This window comes from Leucoraja erinacea, chromosome 2 (genome assembly GCF_028641065.1).
Source record: "Leucoraja erinacea ecotype New England chromosome 2, Leri_hhj_1, whole genome shotgun sequence".
Lineage (NCBI taxonomy): Eukaryota > Metazoa > Chordata > Chondrichthyes > Rajiformes > Rajidae > Leucoraja > Leucoraja erinaceus.
The window spans coordinates 6,047,538-6,068,598 of NC_073378.1; the positions used below are offsets into that span (position 1 = coordinate 6,047,538).

At 43.4% G+C, this 21,061-nt stretch overlaps 1 protein-coding gene and 1 long non-coding RNA gene across 2 annotated transcripts in view; one reads left to right on the forward strand and one right to left on the reverse strand.

Moving 5' to 3' along the window:
* Positions 1 to 21,061, forward strand: part of LOC129706737 (aryl hydrocarbon receptor repressor-like) — a 229,308-nt gene that overhangs the window by 190,238 nt on the left and 18,009 nt on the right. Inside the window, exons 4-6 of the mRNA XM_055651174.1 lie at positions 10,428 to 10,563; positions 11,951 to 12,078; positions 14,424 to 14,626. Of these exons, the coding sequence (XP_055507149.1) occupies positions 10,428 to 10,563; positions 11,951 to 12,078; positions 14,424 to 14,626 (467 nt within the window). The remainder of the gene's footprint in view (positions 1 to 10,427; positions 10,564 to 11,950; positions 12,079 to 14,423; positions 14,627 to 21,061) is intronic.
* LOC129706741 (uncharacterized) overlaps positions 13,060 to 21,061 on the reverse strand; it is a 38,258-nt gene continuing 30,256 nt past the window's right edge. Inside the window, exons 2-3 of the long non-coding RNA XR_008725100.1 lie at positions 14,410 to 14,721; positions 13,060 to 13,420 (exon numbers count right to left, since the gene is read on the reverse strand). This is a non-coding gene — a long non-coding RNA (uncharacterized LOC129706741). The remainder of the gene's footprint in view (positions 13,421 to 14,409; positions 14,722 to 21,061) is intronic.

The window sequence follows — 21,061 nt, forward strand, 5'->3', positions numbered from 1 at the left end:
TGGCCTACTCCTGCACCTATTTTCTATGTTTCTATGTTTGCCTTGAGAAACTTTTTCATTGGTTCTGCTTATGAAATGAAGGAGCTTTTATCATAGACTTTATCATGGACCCCAAAGTTCTTGATATAACTGGATTGGGAATGTGCTGCCATCTTGCATTGTTCCCTCTTCCAATGAACCTGAGCTCTAGCCTTTAATTCTTCAATACTGAAGTCCAGTCTTGTCTCCCATTGTTTTTGATCTACATTTTGGTGGCACTGTGATTCATATTACTATCCCAAGTAATGAGTCGAGCAACCCTCTTCACAACTGTGCAGCATCCTTATCTTTACTGACCTTGTAACCGATGCAAGATACATATTGTGCTGAGTTCTTAATGTAGTGAAGTTCCGGGTGAGGCACAGGAAATACAGAGAGCTCTAAAAGCTGCATTAGCTTTGTTGACGGCACAGATGTGCACAATAATGCACATATGACTAAATACGTCACAAGTGGCACCACGCACAGTTATATATAATACAGCTGCATTTTAAAAACACCAACATCCAGTAGGACGATTTATTTTAAATCACCAGGATCTCAGGGAGCTGGTGATTTAAAACTAGTCAGACCCTGTTGATGAGGTATTTTTTAAATCACCTGAGCTCTGCAGACCTAAAATCACACATCAACACAAACGGCACTAAGTGTGAAGAAAGGGTCCCGACCCCGAAACATCACCAATCCATTTACTCCAGAGATGCTGCCTGACCCGCTGAGTTACTACAGCGTTTTGTGTCAGACTGATTCCTGGGATGTCAGGACTTTCATATGAAGAAAGACTGGATAGAGTCAGCTTGTACTCGCTAGAATTTAGAAGATTGAGGGGGGATCTTATAGAAACTTACAAAATTCTTAAGGGGTTGGACAGGCTAGATGCAGGAAGATTGTTCCCGATGTTAGGGAAGTCCAGGACAAGGGATCACAGCTTAAGGATAAGGGGGAAATCCTTTAAAACCGAGATGAGAAGAACTTTTTTCACACAGAGAGTGGTGAATCTCTGGAACTCTCTGCCACAGAGGATAGTTGAGGCCAGTTCATTGGCTATATTTAAGAAGGAGTCAGATGTGGCCCTTGTGGCAAAAGGGATCAGGGGGTATGGAGAGAAGGCAGGTACGGGATACTGAGTTGGATGATCAGCCATGATCATATTGAATGGCGATGCAGGTTCGAAGGGCCGAATGGCCTACTCCTGCACCTATTTTCTATGTATCTATGTATCCATGTGTCTATCTTTAACACCAAGGGTGGAATCTATAGCCATCTCAGTGAGAAAGGACATTTATAATCATCCTGCTATTAACACCAACAATCGGTTTTATTTGTCACGTGCGTATAAAGTGCAAGTGAAATGAATTTGCCAGCAGCGGTACAACGTTAAAGTACGCACAAAAACACACTAAACATTTTAACACAAACATCCACCACAGCATTCATCACTGTGGTGGAAGGCACAAAAATTGGCCAGTCAAGGAATTAGGTCAGGAGTGTTTAAAATGGCTCAAACTTTCAGGAAGGGATATCATAAATAATCAAGAGTGAGAGGGATAATGGATGGAATGGTCACCCAGTCCGATTATTCCCCACACATTCATTATTAAAGTTGGGGTTAAAAGAAGATCAGTGTGTGGAATGGGTTTCTCCTCCAAGTCCCCCTGGCAAGAGCCTGGAACCATTTAAGTATTGGTGGAATGCAGCAATTACGAGAATCTGGTGTCCTTCTGAAGAATGAACACCCATGTCTTTAGCATATTTAACATATCAAATCATCACAAGGGCTTCACAAGGGTTTTATCGACCAAAAACTTGGACATCAGTAAATAGAAATCAAAAAAGGTGAAAATGCTTGAAATCTGAAATTAAAACAGAAATGGTAGAAATGGTAGAAAAACTCAACAGGGCAGGCAGAGGGAAATAGGGAGAATGTTTCACATTATAAACCCTTGGTCTGAACTGAAATGTTAACACTGTTTAGTTTTCCACAGATGCTACCTAACTTGCTGAGTTTTGCCAGAAATTTGTGTCCATATTTAAAATTTGACAGCAAACCAGAAAGAGTATATTACGCTAAAGATTCGAAATCTTGGTAAACATTACCTATGACTACTACCTTTTAAGGAGCATCTTGAAGGCGGAAATGGAGGTGCAAATTAGTTTAGTTTTGAGATACAGCACGATCCTTCGGCCCACCAAGTTTGCGGGGGCCAGCGATCACCGCTCACTAACACTATCCTACACATGCTAGGGACAATTTACAATGATACCAAGCCAATTAACCTACAAATCTGTACGTGTTTGGAGTGTGGAAGGAAACCGGTGATCCCAGAGAATGCCACATGGTCACAGGGAGAACATACAAACTCCTGACAGACAGCACCCGTAGTCAGGATGGCACCCAGGTCACTGGCAGTGTAAGGTGGCAACTCTACTGCTGCGCTACCATGCCACTCCCAACTTACATGGACCAAATTCCAGAGTTTGGGAACTTGGAATCTTAGGGGGATGTAGATCCAAATGAATTTCCAGTGATGAGGGTGGACAAGGTCATGGCAAGATTTGCAAACTTGGGTGAGAATCACTGAGCATGCGGTCAATGTCGGTTAGAAAGTGATGGGTGAATGAATGGGAATCAGCAGGAGTTTGGGCGAAGGCAGCAGATCTTTGGAAGACTTCCAGTTTGCAGAGAAAGGATTGATGAAGGCAGCCCAGATGTGCATTGGAAAAGTCAGGGAGGGTTAATGTATTAAAGACAAGGAGTGTCTGATGAAGGGTCTCAACCTGAAATGCTGCCAATCCATGTTCTCCAGAGATTCTGCCTGACCCGTTCAATTACTCCAACACTTTGTACTTTTTTTCTAAAATTTCTAGCATTTTTTGAGTCTACATTTGCAACTGCATGTATCTTGAGACAGTGTAACAAGAGGCATCGCACAGCAGAAACTGATCGAATGTGTTCATTTTCTTTGAATAAGAGATTGGAATTTGAATATTCCAGCACTGCTCAGGACTCAGTGCAGTAACTAAAACTCTAGCATATAATGTAAAATGTTTTGTTCACCTCAGTGAAAGGTGTATAGCAGGGATCCAGCCTGTAACCCGAAATCATACGGCCTGCAGGCGTATTTGTTTTCAATTAGTTTTCGTAAGCTGTTTCAGCCCTAGGAAAAATGGGCTGAAAGATGGCAGATGGAGTTTAATGCTGATAAATGTGAGGTGCTACACCTTGGCAGGACAAATCAAAATAGGACGTACATGGTAAATGGTAGGGAATTGACGAATACAGTTGAACAGAGAGATCTGGGAATAACCGTGCATAGTTCCTTGAAGGTGGAATCTCATATAGATAGGGTGGTAAAGAAAGCTTTTGGTATGCTAGCCTTTATAAATCAGAGCATTGAGTATAGAAGCTGGGATGTAATGTTAAAATTGTACAAGGCATTCGTGAAACCAAATCTGGAGTATGGTGTACAATTTTGGTTGCCCAATTATAGGAAGGATGTCAACAAAATAGAGAGAGTACAGAGGAGATTTACTAGAATGTTGCCTGGAGGGTTTACACAGAAAACAACTAAGTATACAGAGATAGGTTTGAATAAGTTAGGTGAATAAGTTTTTTTCTCTGGAGCGCAGAAGGTTAAGGGGGGGACTTGATAGAGGTCTTTAAAATGATGAGAGGGATAGACAGAGTTGATGTGGACAAGCTTTTCCCTTTGAGAATAGGGAAGATTCAAACAAGAGGACATGACTTCAGAATTAAGGGACAGAAGTTTAGGGGTAACATGAGGGGGAACTTCTTTACTCAGAGAGTGGTAGCGGTGTGGAATGAGTGGCTTCCAGTGGAAGTAGGGTGGAGGCAGGTTCGTTGGTATCATTTAAAAATAAATTGGATAGGCATATGGATGAGAAGGGAATGGAGGGTTATGGTATGAATGCAAGCAGGTGGGACTAAGGGAAAAAAAGTTGTGTCGGATCGGACTTGTAGGGCCGAGATGGCCTGTTTCCATGCTGTAATTGTTATATGGTTATATGGTTAACTAGTCAGTCCCGGGACATGAAGGGGACATGGGCGCTACAGGCAGACCTGGGGCAAGTGAGCCGACATAGGAACTACAGCCAGTCCCTCGGCACGCGAGGAACCGCAGAAAACGAATTGAAAAACACGTGAAAACAAATGTGAAAAGCAACACAAAGTGTCACACTATGGCGATAGATGTGGCCCGCCATCCGCTCACAGGCATGTGTCCTGGCCCCGATGCATAACAAGGTTGCCGGCCCTGGTGGATAGGGATGAAGGCAAGATTATATTAGGTAATCATCGTAGGTTATTTATAATTACAATCTTTGCATAAAATCAAGCTTGTGCCAGGAGAAACACTGTAGGCTCCTTTTCAACAGGCTGGTCTCATGCAATGGACATTTGATCCGCCAGCTGCAGTGTTCTGTAATGTGCTTTAAGACTTGGCTACTTGTGACAATTGTGTACGAATGTTCAGTCATTGTTTTCTGCTATTCAGCCCATAGCGTGCCTCAGCTCTGGAAAATATGGAAAGGATAAATATTTCGGAAAGCCATGTCACCCAAAGCATTTCTGCCAGTGAGGAGGGGGAGGGAAATGAAAACAAGTATTATTTAAAGGTTTAAGTCCATTGCAGAATACAGTTAATCAGAAAAGGGAGCTGCAGACAGTGTTTGCATAAAGTCTCAACACAGCCAGGAGACTGATAATGCTGCTATATTGCTCGGTGTGATTCTATCGTACTTTTCTTCTCATCGTTTAAAGGTTTTAGGTTCAGATGGTTATACATTATGCCTCAATATGGCCAAGGTGACATTTAGAAACGTAGAAACATAGAAAATAGTTGCAGGAGTAGGCCATTCGGCCCTTCGAGCCTGGACTGCCATTCAATATGATCATGGCTGATCATCCAACTCAGTACCTGCCTTCTCCCATCTGGCCTGCCGCTTCTCATTCCCAGATACCCCCTGATCCCTTTAAAGCCACAAGGGCCTTTAATGAACATCTAACTCCCTCTTAAATAGCGAGCCAAAAAATGAAACTGGCCTCAACCATGGTACACCTTCTGCAGGTGGCAGAGGTATGTTGGCTTTTAGCACAGTATTCTACCACTCTCTGGTGACAGAGAATTCCAAACATTTTGAGAATATCACCAAATGTGGCTGTCTTATGGCACTGCAATTTTGGAACTGTGATTTCTTGAATTAAATCTTTAATGAACTTTGGTGCCTTGGGTGGATATAAAAGACTGCACGGTGTCCTTCAAGGATCTTTAGTTTTTAAGAGATACAGCGTGGAAACGGGCCATTTGGGCCCACCGAGCCCATGGAGACAATCGATCACCTGCGCACCAGTTCTATGTTCCTTCACTTTCACAACCTACACACTGGGGGCAATTTCACAGTAACCTACAAACCTCCATGTCTTTGGAATATGGGAAGATACCGGAGCACCCAGAGAAAACCCACGCTGGCACAGGGAGAGCGTACAAACTCCTCACAGATGACACCCATAGTCAGGATGGAAACTGGGTCTTTGGCGCCGTGAGGCAGTAATTCTATGATTGTGCCACTTTTTATAGATGGAACTTTGAGGAGTTCTCACGAGTGTCATAGTCACTCAATCACTTTGCTCAATCAATTTATGACTTCATTATTATTCTGAACAAAAGCTTTTCACTGTATCTTGCTGCACGTGACAATGATAAACAAATACCAACTAATACCAACATAAACTGAGCAGAGTTTTACTCACATTACCATAATGAATGAGAATCCTTCAAGTAACAGTCAATCTAATTGAAAGACATGTTGAGATGGACTGAAGTTGTGAAACGCTATATAACTGCAAGCTTTTTATTTTATCTAATAGAAGTCATCTATAATGAATGTGATAAACAGTGAGGGAAGTCAGTCAAAATCAAAATCAAGATTGAGGGGGGATCTTATAGAAAAGTACAAAATTCTTAAGGGGTTGGACAGGCTAGATGCAGGAAGATTGTTCCCGATGTTATATATATATATATAAGCATCTGGATAAACAGGGTCTGATTAGGAACAGTCAACATGGATTTATGCCTGGAAGGTCATGCTTGACTAATCTTCTTGAATTTTTTGAAGAGGTTACTAGGGAAATTGACGAGGGTAAAGCAGTGGATGTTGTCTATATGGACTTTAGTAAGGCCTTTGACAAGGTTCCTCATGGAAGGTTGGTTAAGAAGGTTCAACTGTTGGGTATAAATGCAGGAGTAGCAAGATGGATTCAACAGTGGCTGAATGGGAGACACCAGAGGGTAATGGTGGATGGCTGTTTGTCGGGTTGGAGGCAGGTGACTAGTGGGGTGCCTCAGGGATCTGTGTTGGGTCCTTTGTTGTTTGTCATGTACATCAATGATCTGGATGAAGGTGTGGTAAATTGGATTAGTAAGTATGCAGATGATACCAAGATAGGGGGTGTTGTGGATAATGAAGAGGATTTCCAAAGTCTACAGAGTGATTTAGGCCATTTGGAAGAATGGGCTGAAAGATGGCAGATGGAGTTTAATGCTGATAAATGTGAGGTGCTACACCTTGGCAGGACAAATCAAAATAGGACGTACATGGTAAATGGTAGGGAATTGAAGAGTGCAGTTGAACAGAGGGATCTGGGAATAACCCTGCATAGTTCCTTTAATGTGGAATCTCATATAGATAGGGTGGTAAAGAAAGTTTCTGGTATGCTAGCCTTTATAAATCAGAGCATTGAGTATAGAAGCTGGGATGTAATGTTAAAATTGTACAAGGCATTGGTGAGACCAAATCTGGAGTATGGTGTACAATTTTGGTCGCCCAATTATAGGAAGGATGTCAACAAAATAGAGAGAGTACAGAGGAGATTTACTAGAATTTTGCCTGGGTTTCAACAACTAAGTTACAGAGAAAGGTTGAATAAGTTAGGTCTTTATTCTCTGGAGCGCAGAAGGTTAAGGGGGGACTTGATAGAGGTCTTTAAAACGATGAGAGGGATAGACAGAGTTGATGTGGACAAGCTTTTCCCTTTGAGAATAGGGAAGATTCCAACAAGAGGACATGACTTCAGAATTAAGGGACAGAAGTTTAGGGGTAACATGAGGGGGAACTTCTTTGCTCAGAGAGTGGTAGCGGTGTGGAATGAGCTTCCAGTGGAAGTGGTGGAGGCAGGTTCGTTGGTATCATTTAAAAATAAATTGGATAGGCATATGGATGAGAAGGGAATGAAGGGTTATGGTATGAGTGCAGGCAGGTGGGACTACGGGAAAATAATTGTTCGGCACGGACTTGTAGGACCGAGATGGCCTGTTTCCGTGCTGTAATTGTTATATGGTTATATGGTTATATGTTGGGGAAGTCCAGAACAAGGGGTCACAGTTTAAGGATAAAGGGGAAGTCTTTTAGGACTAAGATGAGAAAAAATGTTTCACACAGAGAGTGGTGAATCTGTGGAATTATCTGCCACAGAAGGTAGTTGAGGTCAGTTCATTGGCTATATTTAAGAGGGAGTTAGATGTGGTCCTTGTGGCTAAAGGGATCAGGGAATAATTATAAATTATTAAGTGTCTTAATCACCACTATTAAGTATATATTCACCTTTATATAGCATATGCCGTGCTATTTGCACCAGATATAAATCACCAGTGTATACAGTACAGGAGGAACCAAAATAAAAAGCACACAGAGACCATCACAAAGTGCACACCAGAATATGAATCACCAGCATCAAAAATACACCATAGAGTGAACATCAAAATATATCATTGTCCACGTGTGTACAGATGTGAATATTGCACAGCACAATATAATTACCCAGGTACTCTAACAAGAGTTATGACATTTGGACAGGTACAAGGATACAAGGATTGGAAAGGTTTAGACGGATGTAGCAGATGTGACTACTGTAGATGGACTATCGTGGCAGTCATGAACAAGTTGGGTCAAAGAGCCTTTTTCCATGTTGTATGACTCTATGACACCCAGTGTACACCATTCAGACCACATAGTGCTAACACACAATGTATGCTGTAGAGGAACACGAGTAGGTTTTTTAGTACCTCTACAGTGAGATGTGTTTATCCTTGTTGATATCATGAGCTGATGAGTGTTGGTGAGATGTACTCTAAACCCTGAGCCTGTCCTGCCAGTATAGGGCCTGTCCCACCAGCATGCGACTCCATGCGGCAAGCGCGACCTAACGTGGTCGCTTGAGCCGTACGGCCTCGCGGGGCTGGTCCCGACATCGCGCTGGGGTCCGAAAAACTGACAAAACTAAACAAAAATTCCGCATGGCAACGTCCTGCCGGCCCGCAGCCACATTGAGGCCGTACCCAGCGTCTTAATGCTGCACACAGCACCTTGACGGCGTATGTCACGCGCGAACTTCCCGCGGACTTTGCTCGGACTTCACGTCAACTCGTACGAGATCACTCGACCTCCGCGCGGCCCCCGCTTCCGGTTTGGTCGCGCTTGCCGCATGCAGTCGCATGGTCGTGGGATAGGCCCTTAAATCTGCAATTCCCCCACATTCCTTGATCCATTTTATGTCATACAACACAAGTCAATATATAACAGCACCAAACAATACACTCCAGAGCTCATTAAAAGCACACAATGCATCCCAACAACAATCATCAGCGTACAAAATCCACAAACTGAATGCACATCCCAATGCTGGTACATTAGCCTTGATGCATGCCAAGCCAAATCCTAACATTCACTCTCTTTACCGTCATTGCATGCTAATGACAATGGGTACTATCTACTAAATGTACTGTAGCACATTTCCAAGAGTTCTTTAATAATACTCTTCCTAAACTTCAATATTCATGTTTAAGAACAAAATGGGAAGCAGAGACATACGAATGCTGCCACCTACAGTCTGTATGTGAACATACAAGTTAGGAAAAGGAGTAGGTCATTGAACAATTCTTGATCTGCAGGACCCTTTCTGAGACCATGTAACTTTAATTCTACATTTCCATTTAACTTAAGAATTGTTCTACCTCTGCCTTAAAAATATCCAAAGACTCTGCGTTGACTGCCTGGAGAAGAGAGTTCCAAAGATAATCGCCCTCAGTGAAAAGATTTTGTCAAATCCAAGCCTCGTGGATAAAAACTCTTTTTATGTCTGGATGTGGTGGATTTGACAGTCCGGAGTCACCTTCCAGAGGGAAGTTCTTCAAAGAGTTTGTGGCCAGGGTGAGAGGGGTCAGAAATGATCTTACCCACTCGCTTCCTGGCCCTTGCAGTGTACAGTTCGTTGATTGGGGGAATGTTGAAGCCAACAACCTTCTCGGCTGATCGAATGATGTCTCCTGATGTCATGCTTGGTGGTTGAGCCAAACCAGACTATGATGGAGAAGGTGAGGACAGACTCTATGAGGCAGTATAAAACGAGACCATCATTGCCGCAGGAAGTACATCCTCTGTTGTGCCTTTTTGACTGTGGAGTCGATGGTCTCTCATTTAAGGTCCCTGGAGATGATGGTTCCAAGGAACTTAAATGACTCCACAGATTCCTCCCCATCCTGGGTCGGTCCAATCAGGGTTTACGTCATCCGCAAACTTGAGAAATTTGACAGAGGTGCATGTGGAGGTGCAGTCGTTGGTGTAGAGAGAGTAGAGGAGAGTGGGAGAGTACGCAGCCTTGCGGTGCTCCTATGCTGAGGGTCAGCGGATCTGAGATAAGTTTACCCAGCCTCACATGCTGCTTCCTGTCTGTCAGGAAGTTGGTGATCCACTGACAGAGGGGTTCAGGCACAGTCAACTGGGAGAGTTTGGAGTGTAGTAGCTCTGGCACAATGGTGTTGAATGCAGACCTAAAATTCACAAACCATCCCAGAAAAAAAAACAGGAGCAATATCAACATTCTGATCCTTTATAGTCTACGCAGTACCAGGTGTATCTTCTTCAAACTGAAATATATTTATTCCCCCGGGTAAAGGGTGGCACGGTAGCGCAGTGGTAGAGTTGCTGACTTACAACGCTTGCAGCGCCAGAGACCTGGGTTCGATCCCGACTACAGGTGCTGCCTTTACGGAGTTTGTACGTCCTCCACGTGACCCCGTGGGTTTACTCGGAGATCTTCGGTTTCCTCCACCACTCCAAAGACTTACAGGGTTGTAGGTTAATTGGCTTGGTGTATGTTTAAATTGTCCCTAGTGTGTGTAGCATAGTGTTAATGTGCGGGAATCGCTAGTCGGTGCAGACTCGCTGGGCGTGGGGGCCTGTTTCCGCGCTGTATCTCTCAAAACTAAACTAAATACTAAACTCCCATGAATAATTGGATCTGCAATACTATAAACCCAATCCCATTGATTGGTGCCAGCTTCAAAGTAACTTGTCAATTTTTGCATGTGTAGACGGACATGCTGCACCAGAGCGTGTATGACTTCATCCATGTGGACGATCGACAAGAGTTCCAGACGCAGCTACACTGGGCTATGAATCCACCACAGCACTTGTCTGGGCAGGATCCTCTGAGGCAGGAAGCTAATGGTGAGTAAACTGAAACATCATTCTCAATCAGAAAATGATGGATTCAGGCACTATTTCAGGATGTGAGTCCAAAATTTAAACAGATACGACGTTGCAGTGTTTTATGTGTATTAATTGGCATTGTATCTTGACTATAAAGTTGGGTGTTAAAGATCCTGCAGATCCATTTGAAAAGGGGGCGAGGGAATTGTTCCTCTTTCGAACTCTGCCACTAAGGTGGACTGCATTCATTGCATGGAAAATGGCTAGTGCTCAGTTACCAATCAACCGTGATTGTAACTCATTTGACATAAATCACTTTGGATATTCTGGAATGTATGATAATGCATTACATAAATTATAAATACACCCAATGAGCTGATGGCTCCTGTTGTCCTACTGACGGCCAAAGTGGGACAGGCCCAAGACCCTGGCTTGATGCAACGTCTCACCTCCAACAGCAGCAGAAGCAGGCAAACGATCGCCGAACTCGGCCTGGGGCTCACGGCCGTTGCGGTCCGGATCCGCCCCCACTTCTACTCCCAGACCGGGGCCAAGAAAATTGAAGATAGACACAAAATGCAGGAGTAACTCAGCGAGACCGGCAGCATCCCTGGAGAGAAGCAATGGGTGACGTTTCGGGTCAAGACCCTTCTTTTCAGACTGAAGAAGAGTCTCGACACGAAACGTCACCCATTGCTTCTCTCCAGAGATGCTGCCGGTCCCGCTGCGTTACTCCTGCATTTTGTGTCTATCTTCAAATGACGTCACGCGCTCCAGACGGCTGTGTGTGCGTGCATGGAATCGCACCCGACCTTCGCTCGACCGTCTCGGCTCAACGCGACCACGGGGTCACGTAATTTGCGTGCCAAGGACACGTAAGTGGGACAGGCCCTTTAGGTAAGAGTTAGGAGTTTTAAAGATGACCTGTGGGATACATTTTTTTACACGGAGAATCGATCATATTTGGAATGTATTACCAGAGGTGGTGGTGGAATCAAATACAATTACTACATTTAAGAGGCATTTACACACACTAAGATAGGCCCCACGGACTATCTTTAATCAGACTTTACTGAACTTTATCTTGCAGTAAACATTATCAACTTTAACCTGCATCAGTACACTGTGTATGGCTTGAGTGTAATCATGTATAGTCTTTCTGCTGACAGGGCAGCACGTACTAAAAAAAGCTTTTCACTGTACCCCGGTATACATGAAATGAACAAAACTAAACTAAATTAGGCAAGGCACAGAAGGGTATGGTCTTTACGTGTGCAATTAGGATTAGTGTGAATTGGCTGAAAGGTTGATGTCGATGTGGTAGGTTACAGGGGCCGTTTCTATGCTACACTCACTGATGATCATTTGTTGCACGACGTGTGATAGTGTTATTGTCCAATTTCAGGTGAGGAGATTCTGAGTTCGTGCAAAGTTTACAGCCCCAAAGTTTTACCACCGGAATATTCTCAATTTCTGAACCGTTGTTTCATCATCCGAGTGCGATGCCTCTTGGACAGTACTTCGGGATTTCTGGTAGGTAAACAGCTGACGGAGAAGTGCACGAGAAAGAAAGTCTGTCCACCAATTGATTTCAGATAAAAATGAGCAGAATTAGTATCGAGAGCCACAATTGGTGCTATGGTGGGAATTTTATATTTGTGTGTTTCAGATACATCTGAAGCCTTATGCCCCTGTCCCACTTAGCAAACCTGAACAGAAACCTCTGGAGACTTTGCGCCCCACCCAAGGCTTCCGTGCGGTTCCCGGAGGTTTTTGTCAGTCTCCCTACCTGCTTCCACTACCTGCAACCTCCGGAAACCATCTGCAACCTCCGGGAACCGCACAGAAACCTTGGGTGGGGCGCAAAGTCTCCAGAGGTTTCCGTTCAGGTTTCCTAAGTGGGACAGGGGCATTACACTCCAGATATGATTGCACAAAGGGAACTAACTACATTCAGCTATTACTTGAAAATTGAACAAATTAATCCAAAATATGTTATTCTTCCAACCACAGATCATCCTGCGAATGTTTAACAGCAATTAGATTCCATCACCTTCATAAAACAGTGCCTTCCTTGCCACTGCCACCATATCTCTCAGCAGAGTGAATATTGGGAGGATAGTATTTTCATTGGCATTACAGCCTGAGAAATTACTTGTGTGATGAGATATTTTGTTGCTTAAGGTTCACAGATTCATGGTTTGAGATTGATTTTGGGAACAACGTCCATGGAGTACCTACACTTACAATCACAGCTATTTATTTTAACAAGTAACAAATACTGCTAGCTCACAAAATCCAAAGTGGCAATGAAATGTTGGTGAAGGACATTCCACAGCTACTAAAGCGAACAGTATTGGCACAATTCATCCAACCCAACCCAACCCAACCCAGCTCCACATAAACCATTGCTATGCCTTGATCATCATGATACCATTCCATTCCTTTCCCCCAGTTAGCTTCTCCTCAGATGCATTAACTCAGATGCATTAACTCAGATGCTTACCTCAAATAATCCATGTGGTCGGAGATTTGGCAGAACTCTTGTGGGGATGGGATGGAGGTGGCAATATGTAGCAGTTTGTGGGTCCACTTACTGTACGTGAAATATGCTTTCGTTTTAAAAAAGCAGCATTTTTCTCTTTAAATGAGAGAAGGGCCTGTTTTTGTGCTGTGATTCTGTACTTCTTCCCCTTTGAATCTTGCCCTTCTAACTCTATCTCATCCTTCTTGCTGCCTCCACAGGAATCCACGCTTCAATCTCTCTCCAGTCCACTCCTTGTAGGTCATCTATTGTTTGATTAGATCAGGGTGATCTGTATCTTAGTTCTCTCTTCCTTCCATAATTCCACATTGCTTTCACTTAAACAATAATCTATTGAACAGAGTTTAGAGATATACAGTTGTCCCAGCACCTTTTTAATTAACGAAAATTAAAAAAATCCATTAAATTTCCCATGAAGAAGCACTTCTTGACATCATTCCTCACCAGCCCAATACTAATTTTAAAAGTACACCTTATAACCATATAAACATATAACAATTACAGCACGGAAACAGGCCATCTCGGCCCTACAAGTCCGTGCCAAACAACTTTTTTCCCCTTAGTCCCACCTGCCTGCACTCATACCATAACCCTCCATACCCTTCTCATCCATATGCCTATCCAATTTATTTTTAAATGATACCAATGAACCTGCCTCCACCACTTCCACTGGAAGCTCATTCCACACCGCTACCACTCTCTGAGTAAAGAAGTTCCCCCTCATATTACCCCTAAACTTCTGTCCCTTAATTCTGAAGTCATGTCCTCTTGTTTGAATCTTCCCTATTCTCAAAGGGAAAAGCTTGTCCACATCAACTCTGTCTATCCCTCTCATCATTTTAAAGACCTCTATCAAGTCCCCCCTTAACCTTCTGCGCTCCAGAGAATAAAGACCTAACTTATTCAACCTATCTCTGTAACTTAGTTGTTGAAACCCAGGCAACATTCTAGTAAATCTCCTCTGTACTCTCTCTATTTTGTTGACATCCTTCCTATAATTGGGCGACCAAAATTGTACACCATACTCCAGATTTGGTCTCACCAATGCCTTGTACAATTTTAACATTACATCCCAGCTTCTATACTCAATTCATGCTCACCTTCATGCTCTGATCTCCACCACCAGAGGTAGTTTCTTTCGATCTACCCTATCAAATTCTTTAAACATCTCTTTTCAATCACCCTTAATTTTCTTTATTCTAGGGACTGCGTTGCCTAGTTTCCTCTAAACCAATTCCTGTTTTTAGATTTCATGTTCATTAACTTTTACCATGATGTTATTCCTCCCCTACTCCATCCCTCATTTTACATCCACCCACCTTTCTCACAACAGACGATGAAGTTCCAAGGCAGACTGAAGTATCTCCAGGGACAGAAAAAGAAAGACCGGTCTGGTGTCTCCCTTCCGCCTCAGTTGGGGCTGTTTTGCATCGCTGTACCTCTGCTGCTCCCTTCCATCGGTGAAATGAAGTTGAATAGCTTGCTCCACAAGACAAAGCACAGGCTGGATCTCAGCCCAGTGACGCTTGGAGCAAAGTAAGTGACAAGGTCCCAGTCGTCTGGAAGTGGCTGCTTGAACGGGTGATGCAACGAGATTCCTGAGTAATTTTTAAAAGGGTATTTGGCATACACTGGAAAAGAAATAAAGTTTCAGGCTTTTCAGAGAAATACACAGAAATGAGACTAATTGATTACTAGAATGTTGCCTGGGTTTCAGCAACTAAGTTACAGAGAAAGGTGAACAAGTTAGGGCTTTATTCTTTGGAGCACAGAAGGTTAAGGGGGGACTTGATAGAGGTCTTTAAAATGATGAGAGGGATAGACAGAGTTGACGTGGATAAGCTTTTCCCACTGAGAGTATGGAAGATTCAAACAAGGGGACATGACTTGAGAATTAAGGGACAGAAGTTTAGGGGGAACATGAGGGGGAACTTCTTTACTCAGAGAGTGGTGGCTGTGTGGAATGAGCTTCCAGTAAAGGTGGTGGAGGCAGGTTCGTTTTTATCATTTAAAAATAAATTGGATAGTTATATGGATGGGAAAGGTATGGAGGGTTATGGTCTGAACGCAGGTGTATGGGACTAGGGGAGAATACGTGTTCGGCACGGACTAGAAGGGTCGAGATGGCCTGTTTCCGTGCTGTAATTGTTATATGGTTATATATGGTTATTAGTTTGTTCAAATAATGAGTACAAACATAGAAACCAGGGCCTGTGCATTACAAACATTAATGGTTCTATGAATTGGGTTTTAATTAATGAGGCGTGTCTCAGTGAAGAAACTGCGTTTAATGTTTGATATCATTCGGGTTTGATAGAGGTCTTTAAAATGATGAGAGGGATAGACAGAGTTGACGTGGACAAGCTTTTCCCATTGAGAGTAGGGAAGATTCAAACAAGAAGACATGATTTGAGAATTAAGGGACAGAAATTTAGTGGTAACATGAGGGGGAACATCTTTACTCAGAGAGTGGTAGCTGTGTGGAATGGGCTTCCAGTGGAAGTGGTGGAGGCAGGTTTGATTTTATCATTTAAAAATAAATTGGATAGGTGTACGGACGGGAAAGGAATGGAGGGTTATGGTCTGAGTGCAGGTAGATGGGACTAGGGGAGAATACGTGTTTGGCATGGACTAGAAGGGCCGAGATGGCCTGTTTCCATGCTGTAATTGTTATATGGTTATATGGGTGAGTTGCATCGAGATTGTTGGCTTTGAAGGCAAGCACACAATACAGGTGAGCCAGGTTCATGTGGACTTCCTCCAATCTCCACTATTGCATTGGGTGCATCGGATGTGGCCTCCTTCACAATAGCAAGACCAAGAGTAGAATCACCACTTGCGCCCTATGTCTGCCCAGGGCTTGCTGGCGTTCTCGGTTGCCAACTTTTTTAACTCCCCTTCCCATTTCCCTACTGATTCTTCTGACCTTGGCCTCCTCCCATTGCCAGAGTGAGGCCACACACAAACTGGAAGAACAGCATGGCATATTCTGCTTGAGTAGCTTACAACCCAACAGCATGAACAATTTCAGGTAATAGCCCCCTACTCCACTCTCTTTCCCCCCCGCCCCCTTCGCTTCAGTGCGCATACATTTCTCCCACCACCTTAGTCATCCATACACTCCTCCATACACTCATCCCCATCACCGAGTCTCATATTTCGCATTTATCTTCCCTCTTTCCTCTACCCCCGTCCCATCCCTCCCTCCAGTTTTACATGTCAATCCTCCTCTTTATTCCCTTACCTAACACCCTTTTGTCTCCTTTTGACCTACATTAGTCTGAACAAGGAACCCAAGCAGAAACATCGTCTGTCCATTCCCTCCACAGATGTTGCCTGACCCGTTGAGTTCTTTCGAGCTTTTGTGCTTTGCTCTATATTCTAGCACCTGCAATTTCTTGTGTCCTTAGACTTTGTAGACCATATAAGTAATATAATCTAGCGCGCATGGGTTCACATTGCACCAAAACCATTTGACAATTTGAATTTAGTTTGATGAAATTTGAAATAAAGTGCTTTTGAAAGAAAATGCTTTGTGACAAAATCTGATCTTAGGAATTCAACGAAGATTGCTGAGGGACATTTTCTCAGCAATTTCCAGATATTAGGGTTTGGAGGCCATTTTCAGATTGGAGCAAAAGACCATGGATGGTTTGCTGTCAGATACAGATGGGTCAAGGTCGTCGAAAAGGCTTGTCCCCACGTGTTAGGACCATTTAAACAGTGAAGTAGAACTTAATCTGCTGGGTTGCTTGTCTCCATATTAGATAAAGATATACCCCTTTCTCTCTGCTGCTAGAGATACTGGTGTGTCTTTAAACTTAAAAAAAAAATTATCAAGCCCACATCCTTCCTACCTCTCCACCCCATTTTATCATTTAATCATTTTATCATTTAAAAATAAATTGGATAGGTATATGGACGGGAAAGGAATGGAGGGTTATGGTCTGAGTGCAGGTAGATGGGACTAGGTGAGAGTAAGTGTTCGGCACAGACTAGAAAGGCCGAGACGGCCTGTTTCCGTGCTGTAATTGTTATATGGTTATATATAATTCTCCAATAAAATCTGATTGCTAATGTGCTTTACAGAATGTACTTGTCAGCCACACCAACTCTGAGGTACTCGTGACTCTGGTCACAAATCGTCATGGTTTACTTTAACTGCATGCATGAAGTGGCCAAACCAATCATTCAATCATAGACCACGTGCAGGCTCGTCGATCGTTCCGTTCAGTCCGCCTAAACCTACCTGATCTTCCGGTTGCTAAAAACTTTAACTCCTCCTCCCTTTCCAAACTGACCTTTCTGTCCTGGGCCTCCTCCATTGTCAGAGTGAGGCCCAGCACAAATTGGGGAACAACTCCTCATACTTCACTTGGGCAGCTTACATGCCAGCGGTATATTGACTTCTCTAACTTTAAGTAACCATCACTTTCCCTTTCTCTCCATCGCTCTCCCTTCCCAGTTCTCCGACCAGTGTGACTGTCCCCGATTACATTTTATCTGTTTGTTTTGTTGTTACTTTCTCCTAGCTAACAATGATCTATTCTACATTTTCCTTGATCTCCACCACCTTTGATGCCTCGTTCTCAAACCTCCCACTTCCCTACCTCTGTATCCCTCCCTCCCCCTCCCCTGTCTCTCAGTCCGAAGAAGGATCTCGATCCGAAACGCCACCCATTCTTCTCTCCAGAGATGCTGTCTGTCGCACTGAGTTACTCCAGCATTTTGTGTCTATATTCAATCATATCAAACTGCAGCTCAAAGAGCAAAAGGTTGGACAATAAATACTGGCCAGACCAGCAACTCTTGGGCCAAATAGGAAAAAACAACTTTAAAAAAAACCTTATTTAAAAACATAACCATGGCATCTATTAATCATTCATTATTTATAAATATCAGTTATATTTATTACTAGCAAGGCTGGCATTTACTTCTCATGTTTTTAATGTATTTGTTGGGTTTGGACTACAGCTGTTTGGATTATTAAACCAAACCACAGAACCACTAACTCAGTAACATACGCACATTGGTAAAGTCTCTTTGATCAGAAGGCAGGCATCAGAAATAGAATAAACAACATGGTCACAAAGGCTTTGCTTCAGAACATGTGAAAATAGAACATAGAACAGTACAGCACAGGAACAGGCCCTTCGGCAAACAATGTTCATGTGAACATGGTGCCAATATATGTGCTGAGAGATTGTAGTATACTCATGGCATGCTTAACACACATTGTGTATCGTGCTATTGCCCACTTACGTGTCCAGTGAAAGCATTGGACACAGTTACGTTAAATGGTGCACGTTGATTCATAGGCACAACGCCACCTCATCCCAGCAGTAGTGAAGTGTGAGAGGTTTGTCCGATCTTACAACTGAGAAATAGGCTGCTTTGGAGGTGAAAGGCAGCATAGGCATGTGGAAACAGCAATCACCCAATCCAATCTGTTGATTTGGTCTTGTGCAACCAGTAGCCTCAAATCACTGTGAGGTTACTTACAGACATCACAGCACACTGTACTGTGGTCATCACAGGGACACAGTGATCCTTCTACACAATGGAAACTGTAAGTTAGATCAAGATCAAGATCAAGTGAGGAACCATTTCATTCTCATCTCTTTAATGGTCTGCTACAAAATATGTTCCTTTAGTGTAAGGGATAAACAAAGCTGTAGGTTGCTTGCTTATGCACCATTTTAGTTCAGTAAATACAGAAATAGCTGATGTACAAAAATATGTCTTTACAGAGTCTTGTTGTACAGGGTCTTGGTGAGACCACACCTGGAGTATTGCGTACAGTTTTGGTCTCCTAATCTGAGGAAAGACATTCTTGTCATGGAGAGAGTACAGAGAAGGTTCATCAGACTGATTCCTGGGATGTCAGGACTTTCATATGAAGAAAGACTGGATAGACTCAGCTTGTACTCGCTAGAATTTAGAAGATTGAGAGGGGATCTTATAGAAACTTACAAAATTCTTAAGGGGTTGGACAGGCTAGATGTAGGAAGATTATTCCCGATGTTGGAGAAGTCCAGAACTAGGGGTCACAGTTTAAGGATAAGAGGGAAGTCTTTTAGGACCGAGATGAGAAAATCATTTTTTTACTGGGAGTGGTGAATCTGTGGAATTATCTGCCACAGAAGGTCGTTGAGGCCAGTTCATTGGCATTAAGAGGGAATTAGATGTGGCCCTTGTAGCTAAAGGGATCAGGGGGTATGGAGAGAAGGCAGGTACAGGATACTGAGTTGGATGATCAAAATGTAAAGTTCTGTATCTCATGGGTTATGGCAGTCTATATACCTGAGTTGTTGGGAGTGGGTGGAGGGAAGAGCAGACACGATGATGTTGAATAAAGGTGTCAAGACGTTCGCTGCCTGTTGAACAATTCCCTATTTTCTGAAGAATTCCTGCTTCTTCCTGGTTTTACCGGCTCAAATATGATTTAATGGCCAGTGATTTGAATATTCATTAAAGAGCATGGTTGCGCAGCGGTAGAGTTGCTGCTTACAGCGCCAGAGACCCAGGTTTGATCCTGACTATGGGTGCTGCCAGTACAGACTTTGTACCTTCTCCCAGTGACTGCGTGGGTTTTCTCTGGGAGCTCTGGTTTCCTCCCACATTCCAAAAAAGTCCAGGTTTGTAGGCTAATTGGTTTCAGTAAGAATTGTAAATTGTCCCTAGTGTGTAGGGTAGTGCAAGTGTACGGGGATCGCTGGTCGGCACGGACTGTTTCCACGCTGTGTCTCTAAACTGAACCCAAACATAACACAAATTGTTAGAATTGTGGCAGGCAAGAGCAAAATGTTCAATCTTTTCCCATACCGTCCAAATACAAAATGACATCTTGTCTGTTCACAGATGATGATGAAATCAGTGTTTCAAGCCTGCTCCACTTTGTTTCATTCCCCTAGTTTCCCCACCCCTTGCCCATTTCAAAACATTTCAAAGGGCTATTTTCATCAAGTGAATGTACTAGGATCAACATCACCATCTGCTGTTGACAGCTGGGACAACATCAGTATAACAGGAATGTAGCAAAAGTGAAAAACAATAAAACCCAGAATTATTCTCTTTGGAGATGATTTTTACACATTTTTACAGACAGCATAAAGTTAAGTAAAATGGTGCTACCTCAATTTGTTCCTGTTTGTGCAGATTTAATTTTCTCTTAAACCCTATTCATCATTTGGCTGCTGATCTGGAGCAACCACTTTAATTTTATACATAGTGCTGGAGTAACGCAGTGTGTCAGGCAACATCTCTGGAGAACATGGATAGGTGACGTTTTGGGTCTGTTGTGTATGAATTATGATTAACATATTTAAGGTCTTGCGCAATGGATGCATACGCAAGAGAGACTCTTCGTGGCGTCCTGAAATAAAGTAGACTGTTAGTTTACTCCCTCGTCCGAGTATTATTTAAAATCCGTTTCCAGCACCAAATACACAACAGTTGGCGACGAGGATCAAAGAACAAGTACTTCCAAGAAAAAAGAAAAAAGTTAAAAAAGATTTGACGCCAAATTGTATATGGCGCCATAAATAGACCATGCGCCATAAATAGACCATCACCATGCAGAAAGAAAAGAAAAATCGCAACGGGAAGTAAGAGCGCAAGGAAACAAGTGGGGCAGTACACCGAAGAGCGCAGCTGAAAGCTGGAAGCCTAACCAGCAGGACAGCGACAGTGCCAGCTTACCTGGAATGCTTTCCAGTGCCATGCAGCCCACGGCCAGGCCCAGCAGCTGCCACCAACGTCGGGTGAGTGTACAGTACCGTGCAACCCACGGACAGGTCCGGCAACCGCCACCGACGACAAAGTCAAGTCAGCCCGGCCGCGGGCACAGCCAGCCCCCGCCAGTGAGACACAGTCAGCCCAGCCGCAAGTCACAGCCAGCCCCCAGCCGTGGAGCCAGCAAGCAAGCTAGCAAAGCAGCAACAGCCAGCCCGGGAAGCCAGCCCGAGATGT